This window comes from Bombus vancouverensis, chromosome 5, assembly GCF_051014615.1.
Source record: "Bombus vancouverensis nearcticus chromosome 5, iyBomVanc1_principal, whole genome shotgun sequence".
Lineage (NCBI taxonomy): Eukaryota > Metazoa > Arthropoda > Insecta > Hymenoptera > Apidae > Bombus > Bombus vancouverensis.
Window position 1 is genome coordinate 17,701,869 of NC_134915.1, and position 18,063 is coordinate 17,719,931.

At 38.0% G+C, this 18,063-nt stretch overlaps 1 protein-coding gene across 6 annotated transcripts in view; it reads right to left on the reverse strand.

Annotated features, from left to right (window-relative positions):
• Nhe2 (Na[+]/H[+] hydrogen exchanger 2) overlaps window positions 1-18,063 on the reverse strand; it is a 43,445-nt gene that overhangs the window by 14,902 nt on the left and 10,480 nt on the right. For all 6 annotated transcript variants that reach the window (XM_076618434.1, XM_033337253.2, XM_033337255.2 and 3 more), the window contains 6 exons: window positions 16,211-16,467; window positions 13,345-13,562; window positions 10,713-10,915; window positions 3,661-3,750; window positions 2,000-2,070; window positions 857-1,072 (listed from right to left, as the gene is read on the reverse strand). In XM_076618434.1, coding sequence (XP_076474549.1) covers window positions 857-1,072; window positions 2,000-2,070; window positions 3,661-3,750; window positions 10,713-10,915; window positions 13,345-13,562; window positions 16,211-16,467 — 1,055 coding nt within the window. The remainder of the gene's footprint in view (window positions 1-856; window positions 1,073-1,999; window positions 2,071-3,660; window positions 3,751-10,712; window positions 10,916-13,344; window positions 13,563-16,210; window positions 16,468-18,063) is intronic.

Genomic DNA, 18,063 nt, shown 5'->3' on the forward strand with positions numbered 1-18,063 from the left:
TTTGTAACGCTGCAGCATATAACAGGACATTGCACCGGATGGAAAGTTACTTCGCGTCGTGTCCTTTCCATCTCACCGATGTGACGGGACTTTTACAATAATAGAAATTGCTTCTCCTGTTTCTTTTTCGTTAACAGTGTTGTCGACGATAAAAGTATGAAAGCGTATAAAGCTTCTACCGAAGAGATTAAAACGAAAGGTATAAGACAATGTACGTAATGCAAGGAAGAAAAGAAACTTTCATCTATGTTTTACAAGACATTCGAAGGCACTACATTGTAAAGGTACGAAGGTTGCACGACCGATTGATCATAATTTAAACGAAACGGTCGATACGTAAGCGATATCTTTATGATCAACCAGAATGTACGTCTCTATATTTGATACTTTTCCGTTAATACGATGAATAGGATTTTTACGGTAATAGAAATTACTTGTTTAACTGGTTTCCAGGTTGACAAGTAAGAAAATCACCGAATCAAATTTCCGCGTGTCTTGATTCATAAAAAAATGTTAAAGGTAAAAAGGAATATTTTAACTCCATTGTCAATTTTTTGTGACACCGAACTAACGGAAAGAAAGCGTTGGACTGCGAGGTGGATGGAGCTCAAAGAAATTTCGCTCGCAACGATTTCTTCTGTTTCACCGGGAAAACTTTCCTCGATAATTAATACATTTTCACCAGGGAGACAAAGGGATGGCGTACACATCTGTTACGATCAAAGAAGCATTCATCGTGCTCCTTATTGTGCAAGTAAACAGGTCAGGTACGAACGAAGATAACTCAGTGTGCCAACGATTGGGAAGAATGGAAAGAGAAACGAAGAGTGGAGGGAAGAAAAGAACGGAGCCCTACCTTCCATTGAACTGTCCTGTGTTGCTATAGTTGCGGAATATCGCGGACATGCTTTCAGTTCCGCTGATATTGCCGATGGTGGACGCGTTCCTTCTAATGTAATCCAAAGCGTCTTTCATCGCGAGCTTCGAGTACGTTTCCAATATTTTCGGTTCCGCGCCACAGTGATCCCTCACTAGGTACGGACGAACGAATTTATTATCGAACCGCTTGAATCTGTGAAACAAAAGAAAGAAACAAGATGACGAAACGAGGAACGAATATTTAAAGATGAAATGTCAGATTACGAGATCAAAGAATTAATAAATTTAAAAAAATCATTCTCAAAGTACGTCATTAATATAGATATGTTGGAGTTTGATTTTTACGATATTTCTCAGAATAGCGTCGTTTCTCTTCTACGTGGAATTTAAAATGAATATGTCACAGTAATTGTGGAATCTCGATTATCGGAACGTCATTTTGAAATTATTCTAAATATTTAGGAAGTAAATATTTAAGAAATTCTTTTCACGTTTCCGAAAAAGATTAGGAAACTTGTTGTCCATCGTGAAACCGTAGTAAATAATTTATGATGGTGAATGTACTCTGATGATCAGGATCATCTGCATCCCGCATCACCATCTTCAACGACTCGTGAGTCATCCTACTAGGGGAGAGAAAAGTCAATAAACTTTGCTCGTGTTTTTCAACGTATGAGAAGAATCAGTGGCCGAAAGAACGCAAACGCCAGAGGAAACGTTATCTTCGATGTTAACGAACGTTAAACGCTAGTTTGTTGCATGATAAATGTCACTTTTTCAACAACATCTTATATTACGGTTACTTTATGACGAAAAAAATATTCCACGGTTATTTTCATTCGTAACTCGTATGTTTGTAAAAGACTACGGTCTATCGTTTCATTCGACGACTTAACGATATTTTGAAAACAGTTTACAAAGATGTTCGACTTTACGAGCGTCGATTCGGTTAAATCGTTTCAAAACACGGAAAAAGAAGGCCAGATTTTACTTTGAAATTGAAATCAATCGAGCCGGTGCTTACTTTGAATTACGGCAATAAAAAGCGTAATTTCGTGTTATTCTTTAGCCTGCAACGATATTCGTTATACAACGTAATATATTCAGAAATTATGCATACTTGTCTCGAACATGGTAATTGCCGTGCTTGCCCAAAATGTCCTCGACCCCAGCCATCACGTGGTCCATTATCTGTAAAACGGAGATGCCATTTTCCTTTACTCCGCCGGATTTATCACGCGCTTGTTATTTTCCCTTATCCAGCAAGATATTTCAACGCCGGTTTACGAAAACATTCCCACATTTGTCCACATTTTCTGTTATACGAAACATTCTGAAAGTTCATCAACACCGTAACAACATCCAACTATCGTCGTTATATTGGCAAAATTTTAAACGATTCTGAAAATGTGTACATTTAGTTACAACACAATTGGTACGAGCGTGCATTTTCCACAGATAAGAAGAATTATTAAACGAGTAATTATCTACGATATTTCTTAGTTTCCGTATTCGGTTAAAGTCGAAAAGAACGACCTTGGACGGGGAAAAAATCATTAATCACGATATTCGCCGTTCTGAACCAAAGAACTTTTTCCTCGTACATCTTCCTGACATAGCGGACAAGATTTTTTTTTTTTTTTTTTTTTGGAAGAATTTTACGATCAATTCTCATTGAGAATTATAAGTGAATTATTTCGTATGTTTGATTCTAGCTGAATCTAATGTTTAAATCTAGAGGATAATGTCTTTTTAGCCCACGGATCTGATCCGTCGTGTCAAGTAATTGAGTAACCGATGAGTTTTGGTGGTTGTTAACTCTTACGTTATATCTGTTACTGAATTTGGATATATCTCAAGGTCGCGATGTATCGTTTCGTTGGTAACATACCAAGGTGCATCTACCAAGGATCTTCGAGTTTTCGATCGAAATCGTCGAAGAATTTCTCTGTTGGAATTACTCGCTGTTCCCCATAGTTGGATCCCATAGGTCCAACCAGGTTTTAATATTGCCTTATATAGCATTATTTTACTCTGCACGCTCAAGTTGGAACGTCTGCCAGTGAGCCAGTAGAATTTTTTAAATTTTGATTCAGGTTGTTTGGATTTATCTACGATGTGTCGTTTCCATGTCATTCCTCTGCCCACTAACGTGCCCAGATATCTGACTGAACCTTCGTTTGGAATAGGAATATCATTTATGGTCACCTGTGGACAGGATCGTCTTCGCAGCGATAGCGGACAAGATGAACGAAAAATCCTGTATACTATCGGACTAGCTTCAAATTTTGCCAATACGTACGATCATTACAGCGCCAATGAAATTTCAAAATACTTCGCATTAACGCGCACGGTATACGCGTAAAAATTTATTACGAATACTACGCGTGGCAAAGGTAAAACGAAGCGTAGGAAATTGCTCTTTTCCTGCAGCAGCGTTCGTTTACGAAAATATGGCTACCGGTGAAAATCAGTGCAGTCTTCTCGTACACATCGGCCAACGAACGATTATTGATTTTCCCGTGTATCGTGGCTCGCTGCTCTTTTTTAATATTTGCACGAACGATAAGGGCGTATAACCACGCGTCCTCTATAATTTATACAACGCGCCGCTCTTCGTTCGCCACTCTTTTTCCCCGACGCAACGTACTCTCTCGCTACTTTTTTATTAAGCCATCGATCGCAAAGCGTGGCACTTCGCTCGTTATGGCTGATCACCGGTCTCGGACGTTTCTTTTTTTCCAGGCAAATACAAATAGTAGAAGACAACGAACAACTTACCCGTTCGTGGATCCTCTCGTTCATGGTAGGTTTCTTCTTCTCTGCCCGTTTCACGTTCAGGATTTTTACGAGCGGCTTGATCGTGATTCCCTGGAAATAGAATTTCTCATAGTGGATCTTTCTCTAATAGACTCATTGTAAACGAATGTGTTCGATGGACGAAGAGCGATATTAAATTGTCGGTTGGCAAATGCAGATTAGATTAGGTCGAGCTAGAATTTAGACCGATACTGTTTGTCAGCGAGATATCGATTCGAAGGTTGAGCGATTGGTATACTTTACGTAGAATTATAAAATGATAAAGAGGAAGTTTGAAGGTAAAATCCGTTTTTCGCGAATATTCATTACGTTATTGTAACGCGATGGAGTTCTATAGGTCGAAGATAGAGTAGATCGAAAAATGATATTTTAAGCGCCGAATATAAAATATTCAGGTGACTGGATACTTCTGTAACTGATTGTAAGTGTATACGAGTATCGGGTAGACGATCTACACGTAGAAACAGAAAAAGAACATCAGAAAGAAGATTTAAATTTAGGGATATCGCAGGAAGAATATTAGATTCAAATGTGCGGCTCTAAACGACGAAATTTAAATGCAGAAAGAGAACAGTAATGTTAAATTGAAGATTCAAATGTAGAAATAGAAGAAGAACGGTGATTTTTGTATTGCGCCCAATTGTACCTATTTCTGTGATATCTTCTTGTGGTTGCAATTACAAATTTAAATCGCCAAATATTTTATCGCGCAATTATGCGTATTACTTTAGACACGTTTTCAGAGAATTTGAATACACCGCCAGATGCCATATTACACCGATGGCTGATTAACCCCTGACACTGCTATGTGACTCGACGTCAGTTTTTATCTCAGCAGCTCCTTTGTCGAGTCCCACTCGACGTTCTTTCAGGCCCACCTTTCTTGCTAAACGCGCGAAAGAAAAGCAGGATTGCGTCCTGGAAATTGTTTCGAGAAATATCGTACACTTAAAAATTAGAAAATACAACGATGGCGTGAATAAAACTGGTATTTAAGCGAATTTCTTTCTTCCTTTATTTATTTAAATTGTCTTAGTTTTTAGTTAAAGTAAATTTCAAATGAAACACTTAAGAGCGTTGGCAGCTGCTGGTAACGAAATGGAAATAAAATTCCGAGTGCAAAGGGTTAAAGGGTCGTCGTTTAACTGGCAGGGTGGAGTCGAAATAACCCTCGCCATATCTTTTTAGTATTCCCAATGTATTATAGTTATCCGCTCGCGACGCGTTATTTCTATTTAAAGGAAGATAAAATTAGGAATCATGATTTATTATAATATAACAAGCTTTTATATCTACGAACCTATTCACATAATTAGCAAGGAAATGAATAGTTGCGGGTCTAACTTTAAATTAATCGTTCAATTTGTCTATTTAATATTTAGATTCCGACATTTGCATATTATCGATATTTATACATCGTGCATGGTAGTATTCGTGCTTCCACAGTTAACAGTTGACGTTACTTTCCATTGATTTAGAGTGGCGAACGAAAGGAAGTTCAACGCGTAAACGTCACTGAATTACAAAATGGAATAACGTTTAACGAAAGCAACGAATAAATATAATATATTTAGGGCGTTCCATGTAAAAATAATCACCTAAATATTATCATTATGTTACGACGATACAATCAAGATATTAAAGGAAAACACGCTGCAAAGATTATTATTACCCAAGGGTCGTTTCTTTCAGAAGCTTTCAAAGTCCCTGAAGACTTCTCGCATATATTTGAGTGCATCTCTCTTTCTTGCATATTCTACGTCGCGTTAAAGTGCATGCAGAGACGTATAGTGACACGAATTATCGAGCAAATATTCCTGAAATAACATATGTACCTTTTACAAATGTCAATAAACTTTCTAATCGTAATCGATCACCATACTAACACTTTCTTGTAGCAAATTTACTTTTTTTTTTTTAATGAGTGAACTTTCTTTTATCCGCCATTGTCTATGGAATACTCTTCTGTCGATCGTTCATGCGAATTGTCCTTAGAATCTTGGCAGTTAAATCAAGTTCACGCGTATTCGAAAAACTTGCAAATTCGATTTTCTCGGAAATGAAGCTCCGTATGACGAAACTTTTGTCTAGATCTTTCACTTAATTCTATACGAGCAACCACCCTCGTATCACAATTTTTCATACACCTTGTATATAGAATTTAAACGCGCGCAGCGTGCCTTTTTGTTAGCTGCGTTATAAATACGCGATCGACGATGACCTTTCTCTATGTCGATACTCATCGATTGCCTGGCTCTATTATAAATCTGCGCTACTAAAGCATAGTGATTGCGCGTATTATATTCGAACGCATCATAGGTCGGTACGAATTGACAGGCGGTTCTTTACTCCGGTGGATCACGGGGAAGAAGGTTTAAAAAGTTTAAAAGGTGAAAGGTGCAGGAAGATTATCAGAGGGAAGATATTGAAGATTAACGAGAGACTTGTAATTCAGGGAAATTAATTTCATTCGATATTCCATCGTTAATTTTATTCTATACAAAGTTGTTGTTGGAAAAGTTTGGAAAATTTTTCAAGATTAGGCTATTTATTAGAAACTTCTGCGAAAGAAGTAGATGATGTATTTAGATAAATGTTTCTATTTGTCAGATATTGGACATTAAATGGAATAATCGACGAAGAAAGGAATTGACCGTATTGGTCGATGGAGAAGAGTCGACAATCGATCGAGGTGTCCATATTTATCTGCCATAAATACCATTTCTTTATTAAATACATTATTTATTCTGATTTTTACGTAAATTTCTTTAATGCGAAGAAACACAGTACATATTAAAAAATAGAAGAAATTTTGGGAAATATTTGTATTTGAGTAAATTAATTTAAACGAAGAGATAACTCGATACGAATAATTGTAATATAGAGATCGTATCTTTGCGCGTGTTTTGGGACAAAAATATCGCGAGACTGGGTGGAAAAATCCAATGCAATTTATTAACACTTCGTACATAGTTATTCGCTTTAATTTCGTCGAATTTCTTCGCTGATGAATTAAATCGAGTTTAAAAGAAGCGTGGCCAAATAGAATAGCGATGTAATTAAACTGCAACGGTTAAAGCGCCTCGAGCAAAAAACGACTAGATAGAAAAACATGCTCCTTTCATCCTGAAGGCGCGTCCTGTTTGCGACCTCCGCGGAACTACCGCTCTGGGCCTCCATTAAGCCTAGAAACACCATCGACTTTGTCGTGCAGTCGATCGGAAATTCGATATCGACGGCACGCTCCGCGATATCCGGCACGATCCTTTTGCATAGCGCGATAACTTACACGAGAAATGCCGGAGACATTGTAAAATTTCTAAGGCAACGCTGGAGAAGACATCGTCGAATTTCTTGCACATACAATGGCGGACGAAAGAACGTCTCGCTTACAGTAGGCGTAGAAAGTATTTGTCTAATGATCGGTTACGTCTAAAATTTTGTCATTAGGTTTATCGTGCGATATTTCTGAAAAACATATGTTATACTAAATGCCAAGATAAATAATAAAATACAGAATGTAATTGTTTCGTTTACAGCTTCGTTCTCGAGAAGATCGAAGATTCGTCAGGTATACAGACAGAAGAAAGTTTATAAGATAACAAGTACAGGAAGAGACCATAATTTTAATTTTGACAAATTTCCACGCTTCCAGCGATCTCCTCCCTTCGGCTCGTACCATGATTTTCGATGTATCCTATGTATACATGCGTGCACACATGCAGCATAAAAGAAAAAAAAGGAATTTCCTCCACGTGGTATGTTCACGCATATACCGATATTACGACCGGAAATATTATAACGCTCAATTATTTTATATTAATATTGATATTATAATGATCAGTTACGTCTAAAATTTTGCCATTAGGTTTATCGTGCGATATTTCTGAAAAACATATGTTATACTAAATGCCAAGATAAATAATAAAATACAGAATGTAATTGTTTCGTTTACAGCTTCGTTCTCGAGAAGATCGAAGATTCGTCAGGTATACAGACAGAAGAAAGTTTATAAGATAAGAAGTACAGGAAGAGACCACAATTTTAATTTTGACAAATTTCCAAGCTTCCAGCGATCTCCTCTCTTCGGCTCGTACCATGATTTTCGATGTATCCTATGTATACATGCGTGCACACATGCAGTATAAAAGAAAAAAAGGGAATTTCCTCCACGTGGTATGTTCACGCATACACCGATATTACGATCGGAAATATTATAACGCAGTATGTTTGCGTTCACTAGACGGTGTGCGGTGATCGTCGCAAAGTCGCGCGAGTCGAGCAAAACTCGACGGTTCGATAGTAGTTGTCTGTAATGACAAAATGACCGAGACAAGTAGCGAATGTTCGCGTATTTCCCGGTTAACGCGTATACTTAGTAGTACAAACTGTGATAACAGGTTCCGGCGTATGAATTCCCATACGTCGCATCGCTGCTAGCCTTTTACGGAACGTTATTTAGGTAGTTTCCACGAGCAACGATCAAATCGAATATAAATGTTTCAGCTACGTTTGTATATTTCCTTTCATTCTTTCCATAAATCTTGGTTTAGTGAAATAAAGGAAATTGTGTTCTTTCCTTCGTATAATCTTCTTCTATTTTTAATAAATGTCTTGGAATAATTTATATATGAGTTCTTTCTCTGCTCGAATATCTATGAATATTTTAGATAGCACTAATTTTAGAAATTAGTATGATTAATGCTGAAAGACGAAGAAATTTCATTTCGTCTTACGTAACTTTATTTCCTGAACATTTTTTTTTCTTTTTTTATCTAAACCGCTTTTTAATTTTACAAACGAGAAGAGACCTTAAAAGCTGTCATCTTAAATACTTAGAGGTAAAAGCCATTTAAGTTTCTTCTTCCTTGGAACCTTTTAACCTGCGTGCTCCAATAATTATTAATGCCGGAAGCTTCCAGAGTTTCGAAAAATCATTCATTTCCGAGAAACTTTGGTCCACCTATCGATGTACCCGGTATATTAGAATCAAAGGGAATCGAGAAAATTCGTAAGAATGGCTTCGGCCCAGCCGAGCCAATGAATGGTTCTCGAGTCTGAATCAACATTTCTCAAAGTTTACTTCTCACGAACAACGGGCTCTCGGGGTGAAATGTTGATTTAGAGGTAGGGGGTGTTCCTACTATCGCGTCGTTCTGTCCTGAATCGAGCAACCTTTCTTTATTGTTATCTCTTCGTATGGCACAGGTAGGGTGGGTTATTTGTGTCACTCAAGCTACATCTTAAAAATCAATCTTGAACTTTGCACAGGAATAACAAAGCTCGCGATATTATAAAATACTACTAGCTTTTAACATATTAACGAAAGAACGAGAAAATTTGAATGAGAGGGGAGCCTTTATTGTATAAGAATTAATAAAATAACGAAGTAATGTGCACAAGCTACTGGATTACGATAATTACAAGTGAGAATATTAAGATTAGTTAAGCAGATTTCTCTTCTCCCGACAAGCAGAAATTATATCTCGTAGAAAATTATGGCTGTCGAGCTGCCAACGTACGGGGTATATTTCACTGTTTATTATGTCATTAACGATTAACTCTGTTTTCAAATATAAATCGCTTGTAAATTTTTCGTAGCTGAAATTTTACGAGGCGAACTATTTTTTAGTCAAATTCAACGTGACTCGAATATCCTGCCGAGTTAAATAACTCCACGGAATAAGTTCGTATTAAAACGTAACATAACGAAAACACATTCGAGCGTACCGTGCGTTAGATTACGGTGAAGTTTAATTTAAAGTTTTACGCAAATGATACGAGACCACGCGGGAAAGTAACGTTGAACCTCATTGGTTCGAACAACTGTTGTCTACGAAACAATTCTGGGATGTATTGGGACAATCCAAACGAAAGACGCAAAAAGGAGAGGTAGCATGAAGTTATAATGGCAAACGTAAAAGCAAGCATAACCGAGGCTATAGTACTCGATGGAAACTGCGCGTAACAATGCTCGCAACGGAGATGAAAAGAACGTAATGCACAAATCTCAACTATTTGCTTAAATGTCTTCTTTTAAGGCAAATATCCGTGAAAAGTTCGCCGAGTTATTCCACCACTCGAAACACAAGAAAACGCTCTGACTCGAACTCGAAGGCTCGCTTGCTTCCATCCTTTCTATTTAATTTCCCAACTCTGACAATATCTAAGGGCTTAGAATGACGTTAACAGCGTCATTTCGTCACGCGTAGTATAGTTAATTGTAAAGACTACCTCCGAATTAAGAGATTTCGTGATATTTAACGTTACAAAGCGGTTGCGGGATTTTAATATTGTAATCATTGACGGTCAGAGGGAAACCCGAAGAGTATGGAAATATCAGTATTACCAGTAATACTTGGTCGTATTGCTAGCTTATTGTTAATAACGTTGATATCTGTAGTAATAAAAGCAAATACGATAACGATCGCGATTTATCTTCCTCGTGAATGCTGGATCGATCGTTCTTTCTATTAAAGAAATTTTGTTCGCGATCTGACACGAGCAGATATTAAGTATTTAATTCCAGATATTCCTATATTATTTGTATCGAATGGTAACTTTGTTTCAAAGCTATAGACGTGGGACGAATTTTTACTAAATACGCGTTTTAATTAAAAACGGGTAGCTGGAATAGTAAAAGAGACTTTTAAACTAATTACGTTTCCTTTATCGAAAATTTGAAAAAAGTATCGATATAAATTTCGTTGTAATATTTTTTTACTAAAAAAAAATGATTAATCGATCTCGATTCTGCCGATAAAATTCCTTCTATGAATCCATATTAAGCTATTCGTATACTCTATATTTTATTCCAAAGTAGTTTATAATCTGCAAAAACGAATTATTCCCTTTTATTTTTCTAACAGGCCAGATTAACCATAGTCTCTAATATTATGGCAGTCGAGATACGAATTGGTTCCCGAGGCATAAACCGTAATATTTGATTTCCCTCGGTCTATTCGTTATCGTACTGCGAGGTTACTTGATTGATCGTGTTATCGTTGTCTTACCTGTATGAACACCGTGAAGTAGATGACTGCTATCGTAGTGGTGACGAACATTGGCTGCAAGGACACGTGCTTTGGGTCGATCAGCAGGACCAGAGCAAACGCTACAGCACCTCGTAAGCCACCGTAAGACATCACGAACTTCTCCACCTTGTTCAGCTTGTGCAGTCGAAATTGATTAGCCAAGGCTGTCAGTAAGATCACGCCTGAAATTCGATTTCAGTCTGACTCAATGCGTTTGCCCATTTCGTCGCTGATAATCCTCTACAGATCTGACTCAAAAGCTAATCACGTGTCTATTTATACGTCGTGAGTTCTACGTCTGTTTCCAATAATTATTAACTTGTACACTTTGACGTAACACCGGAAGAAAGCTATGTTTAACCGTAGGAAAGAGAAAATTTCTATTTACGATAATTGTCTTCGGTGCGTAAAGAATTTTGTCTTCGTATCGTTGCATACGTCAATGAAAAAATTTGCATCCAAAAAATTTCTCTTCGTATCTCGCGCGTCAACGAAGAAACGCAGTTAATTGGAATTTTTTCGACGATCAAAAAAATTTCCGTGCAAAGAAATCATTAATTTCCAATTTGTATGTAACGTCGCAACTACGAGCAATTGCAAGCCCTTTCTGTAAATGGGAAATATATTCGCGATAAATACAAATTTCCATTTTCCAGCCGACAACGAAGGCCTGTGATTAGTCGTAATGGAAAAGGGAAAAGAAAATTTCTATTTACAACAATTAGTTGTTCGCACTTTTTTAGTCGACGTATACACTGTGATCGAATATATTTTTAATCGAAATAGACGTTATTTCTTATACGACAACGAAAATCTGTATTTAATTGCAACGTTTTTTAAAGAACGAGCAGTAGCTTACATACTTTATCCGGGAATAAAAAGCTGCGGTTAATCGCATCTTTTATTTCGCAAAATAAAAAAAGGAAGAGTCAAGAGGGAAAAGGAAATACCGGGCTGTAGATGGTGGAAAGCAGAATATTGCCAAGGTATATCTATAGAGACAGCGATGAATTTTTTAAGTGTCGCCGCTGGCTGACGATTTGGCGATAAACCGTCGATGGAACAGGAAGCCGTAAGCTCGTGACAGTAATCCGTGATGTAAACTGCCGGTTGTGGAAGGAGCTAGACGAATCTCGTTAAGTGTCTTTCGATATATTTCGCGTCTTAAGGGAAGGGATAGATCAGAAAAATTCGTGCTTCTTCAAGATTATTCTCTCCGTTTGTCTAATGGCCAATATCAATTTTCGGGATTGGCTATTTGGATAATCGAGATTGCGGGCAACGGAGATAAATTATTATACATAGGGGTTGTAACATACAATTTCATATTTCCTAATTTTTTAACTTTTTCTATCTTCCAATTACTCTTTTCGCTTCATTTTTTAATCTATTAACCTTCCGCGAGATATTGGTACATTTAAAATGCTCTTGAATCTTCTGTCTGATCTAATGACCAAAAATGATGTCGATTATTTTTCTCAAGCTTTTTCAACTATTTCTTAACGTTATTCGTCTCGTGTATCATCTTCGCGCGTCTAATTTCCTCTACGATAAATACGAGAATAAAATTCTTTCCAAAAAGTAATTTTTAACACCATTTTATAAGCATAATAAAATAATACGATAAGAAGAGACGTTGTACTATGATCCTGAACTTTGTGATCTCTTAAGAGGTTAATACACCAGATGAGCGATCATCCACCTAAAACAGGGCACCGTCCGAAGCACATATTCCACCCTAATCTTCGCTCCTTCTGCCATCCAAATTACACCAGAAAACAAGAAACAATGCTTAGTTTCATGCCAAGTTTCCCTTCAGTCCGGATCGATATTCCGCAAAAAGACAAATAGCAAAACACGAGAAACGCTTTATTCTTGGCACGGCCGCGTAACCATTCTCTAAGTAAGTGACACTCGATAAGCCATGATCGGTTTAGCTTAAGACTCCTTTATCTCTTGATAGCATTAACAACTCTCTCTATCTCTCTTTCTCTTTCTGTCTGTGTCAAATTCGAATCGTGCAGCTCGATAGCTGGAGTCACGTGACCAGATTACTGTCGCGAGAGTTAGGCACATACACGACACGAAGATTCGTAACGAGAGCTAAGAAAGGTTCGACTGGAGAGTTCATTTTTTTACCACGTATAACTCGACGAATATTTTCTCGAAAGATCTTTCGTCTTTCTCGGGAACGAATTGCTCCAACCAACTTTTACGGGCTTTTAAAGTACTAGAACGCGTTGACTGCCACGTGAATTTGATGTATTTTGCCCTGTGAGCCGCAAAAACGTTGAAATATATTATTGTGCGAAAAGTTTCTTTCGTTTCCAAAAAGTTCCTAAAAAGAAGGATAGCAAAAATATTTGTTGTTTCGCTCGTACAGAGCTTCGAAAATCGCCCGAAATTTATGCCTCTAGACCAGAATACCCCCTTAAGTTTCGTAAAGACCGCCATAAATAATAACGAGATTCTATCGGTATATTTGGCGAACAGAGGCGGATAGAAGTGAAAAATATGTCGCAATACGTTCGTGAGCGTATCTTACAACTTATATTCTACCCTTGTGTGTGGTCATCGTATAGGGTACAGCATCGACCTTGACATTACTCACCAACGATTCGATAAACCGAGCAGAATACGATGGTCATGACGACGAACCACGTGTTCCAGTCGTGACGGTTGTTCACCGTAGCGACTCCGAGGAACATAAATATGATGGTTTCCGAGCTGCTTGACAACATCTTCATCGTGTATTTGACGGTTGTGTGCGATTTGTGCGAGATATTCGCCTCCACGTAATTCTTCATTGTGATGCCGCAGAAGGTGATCCTACGACATACAGAGGTCACGGTTAATCGACGAGGGTGGACGACACGTAGAGGGGTGGTTCGAGAGACGTTAGGATAGCCGCGTATCGATCGCCATTCGGCCAGTTTCCCAAACGTCGTCGAAATTAATTCGAACGTATACGATCCGAGGGGTTTACGAAATCGACGGGCTACGGCCCAATGACGTCGATTCGATTTACGACAGGGACGTGACCGCTCCACAACCCCTGCAAATTCGTGCCTACGTCTGTCTACGTACATTTAGATGGCTCGTAGACTGGATCTGCGAATCGTTCGCTAAATTGGGCTAAGGGAATTTAGGAGCTTGATTTTCGAATTTGCAAGCTTCAAGTCTTCTATTACAGTTGTCATCTTACGTTTCTGATCTGTCGGCGCGGTTCGGCAGAACGGGCAACATTTTCAGCAATTTTTGTAATAAACTTTATGATTACTTCATATTATTTCATTATGTTTTCCGTTACGGCAAAAACAAACTTAAACTGCGATAATATCCACCGAGACAACGATCTACAGTGAGATCCGTTATAACGAGACGCGATAAAGTGCACGCGTACCGAGCCTAAATTCAAAGTCGATTTTCTCGAAAACAAAGCGTCGAACGAACAATTTTTATTCTATATTTTCGACTTCTTTTTTCGCGTAGAATCACCCCCTTTCCGCTTGTACCACCAGTTACCAACCACCCTGTAGAATTAACACCATAGAGAATTGTTTAGTTTGCTCCATTTCTTTCTTTTTTTGGAGTACAGAATACGTTGTTTCGTATCGAGTTCAATCGAAATACATTAAGGTCGATGGGTTATTGGCTACAAAAATACAAAGATATAATCCAATCGTGAATAATAATAGGTTATCGAATATGAATTAGTTGGAACGAAACGTCGAAAGTAATTTAGAAGGCGAAGGACATTGATTACATCCGATCAATTCTCGATTGATCTAAAACGGTCTGAAGGACTAGTAGCATCATTAAAATTCTAGTCAAGAATTCTTGATCATATTTTCCCCGGAGCAAAATTGAAAGAAAGAAGAAAAGAATACAAAGTCGTAAAAGCAGTTAAACGAACGATTCTCGTCGAATTCGCTTCGCTGTCCAAATATTCGCACGTCTTAAACGTTTTTAAATAAACAAACCGCCGGTTTGTAATCGTGTCACGACCATCGGTCGTATATTCAAAAACCGTCTGTTTGTCAATCAAACACAAAAGGAGGCTCTGTTTAATCGTATGAAGAAAAATCACGGTAAGCGGAACAAGAACCGAGCGATTACGGGTTAAGCATATTTGAACAGTTATCGCACAGCGAGCATTCTTTATATCGAGATCGATCATCGATTTCGCTAGAGAAACGTGTAAATAATAGACTTAACTAGAATCGCGTCGTTGTCGTAAAGCTTTCCACTATTTACGACGACCATTTCTTCTTACCCTTTCGTTTTTTAACGTAAAGACCAGCCTTGAGAGAATTATCGAACAAATCGACGATCACGAGAACGCGCCGCGCTTTCGTTCGATCTTTTTTCTTTCTTTCGCCACACGTTCCGCATTTTGCATGATACAACGGTGGGAAAAATGTGCTATTTTCACTTCGTCGTTTAACGAACAGTTTCTGCGAGGTTGCTGGAAGGCGTGTCGAAATCGTTACGTTTCTACATCACGCAAAATGTGCACGCTTCGCTCGATATACAGGGTGTTTTGTAATTGACAACGTATAAAACCACGTACAGCGTGATCCTACGTGAAAAATAAACCGAGACTATACAAGAACATTTTCTCATACGGAGCACGGCTTTTGGGAAAATTGCGTTTGGAAATTTTGTCGGAAACGTATACGCGAACCTGGTTGGCTTTCAGCTGGCAAGAAGAAGGATAATCGACGGGAGATTACTTTATTCTACGCGTGTGAAATAAGACAAGCGAAACGTACGAAACATAAAATTCGTTCGTTTAAATCGTTGTTTTCAAGAAAACACAGTTTCATCGTATTAAACCCTATACGCGCGTATTGGACAGATTTTCAAAAATTTCGTTTCATACTTTCGATTTAACTTTCTACGCAGAATCATTCCGTGTCGAATCGTATTAGCAGTTTGTAACGAGACACCTTGTAGAGGTAACGATTCGCGTGAGAACTGGAAGGTCCTTTTTGGAATTTACCGCAGGTCGAGAGCGTGTCGAGGAATGAGCTATGCTCGTGCTGCAAATTTCTAGGTCGCGGTGGCCACGTGCGGCCTATTTGGGTTTATCGATGTAAACAAGGGAAACACAGTGGAGAAATTTGTATATGTTCTTCTCTGTTTTCATGGTAAACTGACCTTTCGGAAAATTTTATGCTCATTTGTTACGAGTCTGCTAATAATTTCATTCGCGTAAAAAGTATAGCAACCTGGACAACAATAATCATCCATAGTTTTCTTAATGGAAAAAGATAAACGTTCGAGTGTACACAGAAACAACTAAGAAGCTTCTTCGATAGACGTCAAAGACAAATGACAATTCGTTTTCAATTTTGCCAAATCTTCGATCGATACGTACGTATAACGAATTTACGCGTTGCCTTTAAATATTCTGCCTGTTTGCATTGCGACAACTGGCCAAAGAGCTTGCAGAAGTAGATGAGTTAACTTACGCCAGAATGCTGGACATGTGAAAAATCTCAGCGTTTAGGTAGGCCAGGTAAGCCATGACGAATATGAAGATGGGCTCGATCACGCGAACCTGATGAGTGAACCTCGTAACGAATCCAGTTGCGATACCCCATATCACTCCTATTATCGTGCCGCCGATCGCCACCACGAAGAACGAAGCAAATCCTGACAGTACGTCCGTGTAGAGTATTTCCGTTGGTCCTATCTCGTTGTACGCCTCGAACATGTGGTACAGTACCTGCGTATCATTAAACAACCACAACTTATTCAGCTGTCCGTCCGATTAAACGACTGCACGAGATGCCATCGAGTAGATAAGAATTCTTCGGGTATATGAAGCCGAGTCTATGAAATGGAGGACACGTGAGGTCGAGTAATCTTTAAATGATGTAAGTACCGTTCCAAGATAAGGTTATAAGTCAGGGACTTTCTGATCTGGGCTAAGATTACGTTCGAACTTTTATTTACCGACTTTCTGCGAAGAAATGTCGTTACATCACGTTCTTCGACTATTTCTTGGGAGATTTTACTAGCGTTTAATGGTGTGTGCAATGTTATTAGCGCCGATGTGTAATTTTGTATCTTAACACTAGAACTACCGATAGTTAGCACGAAGCTGTTTCTACCAAAACCAGTGAAAATGACTGGTCTTTAAAAAATACGTAGTAATAGAATATTTTTATATTTTTTGATTTGTTACTTTCTCACAGAAGCAATTCCATGTTATGTAGCAGATTTTTGGTATTTTTAATCCATCTGGGATGCCTAAACGGGGGTTGATAAATTTATAATATCGTAGAACCTGCCATTTTGACTGCTGTGATATTTCTAGCGTTAGCATCTGGCTATTTTCCTGATAACTGATATCATCATATCGAATGATACGCACTTGAAATTTTGAAAACGTGCGGGAGGTTGTAGAAAACGAGGAAACTGGTTAATTGGGGTTCGATAAACAGATTGCAGGATCCTTTCACACTTTGACAAGTACCAGTCATTCTTGACTGCTATTGGTATAAGTAGCCTTGGTACAAAATTATTTCGAGTTTGAATACATAGAAAACAAAATACAATTCATTATATTATCCTTTTAGTTATCGTTGCAAAAGTCATTACATCAGCGCGGAAAAACGTATAACATGAATTTGAAATTGAATAACATTGAATTTGCAAACATGAAATGAAATTGTAAAACCAGTCAATTTGACTGGCGTGGTAGTACTAGCGTTAAGGTGGAAGGACGAATGAAGGTACAATGTGAGTTATAGTAGGCTCTCATTTGATCGATCAATGCGGTAATAGGATGTTACTTTGATCAACGAACGATCGATGAAAGTTGATAAACTAATATATCTATAGTCTGGGATTAAACAACATATATGTAATATGTTATGTACGAGTATCTTAACCCTTTGCACTGCTACGTCGAGTGTGACTCGACATCAGTTTTTATCTCAGCAACTCCTTTGTCGAGTCTCACTCGACGTTCTTTCAGTCCCACCCTTTTTTGTGAAACGTGCGAAAGAAAAGCAGGATTGCGCCCTAGAAATTGTTTCGAGATATGTCGTACACTTAAAAATTAGAAAATACAACGATAGTGTGAATAAAACTGGTGTTAACTGGTGTTTTGGTTAAAGTAAATTTCAAATAAAACGCTTAAAAGCGTTGAGAGCTGCTGATAAGGAAATTGAAATAAAATTCCGAGTGCAAAGGGTTAAAGTGTGTTTCACTTGTGATATTTTATACGTTTATTCTTATCCTTGTAAACTTTGTATGTTTATACTCGTTGTTAGACTACAAATGTTTATGCAGTTTCGTATTATAACTAGAAAAT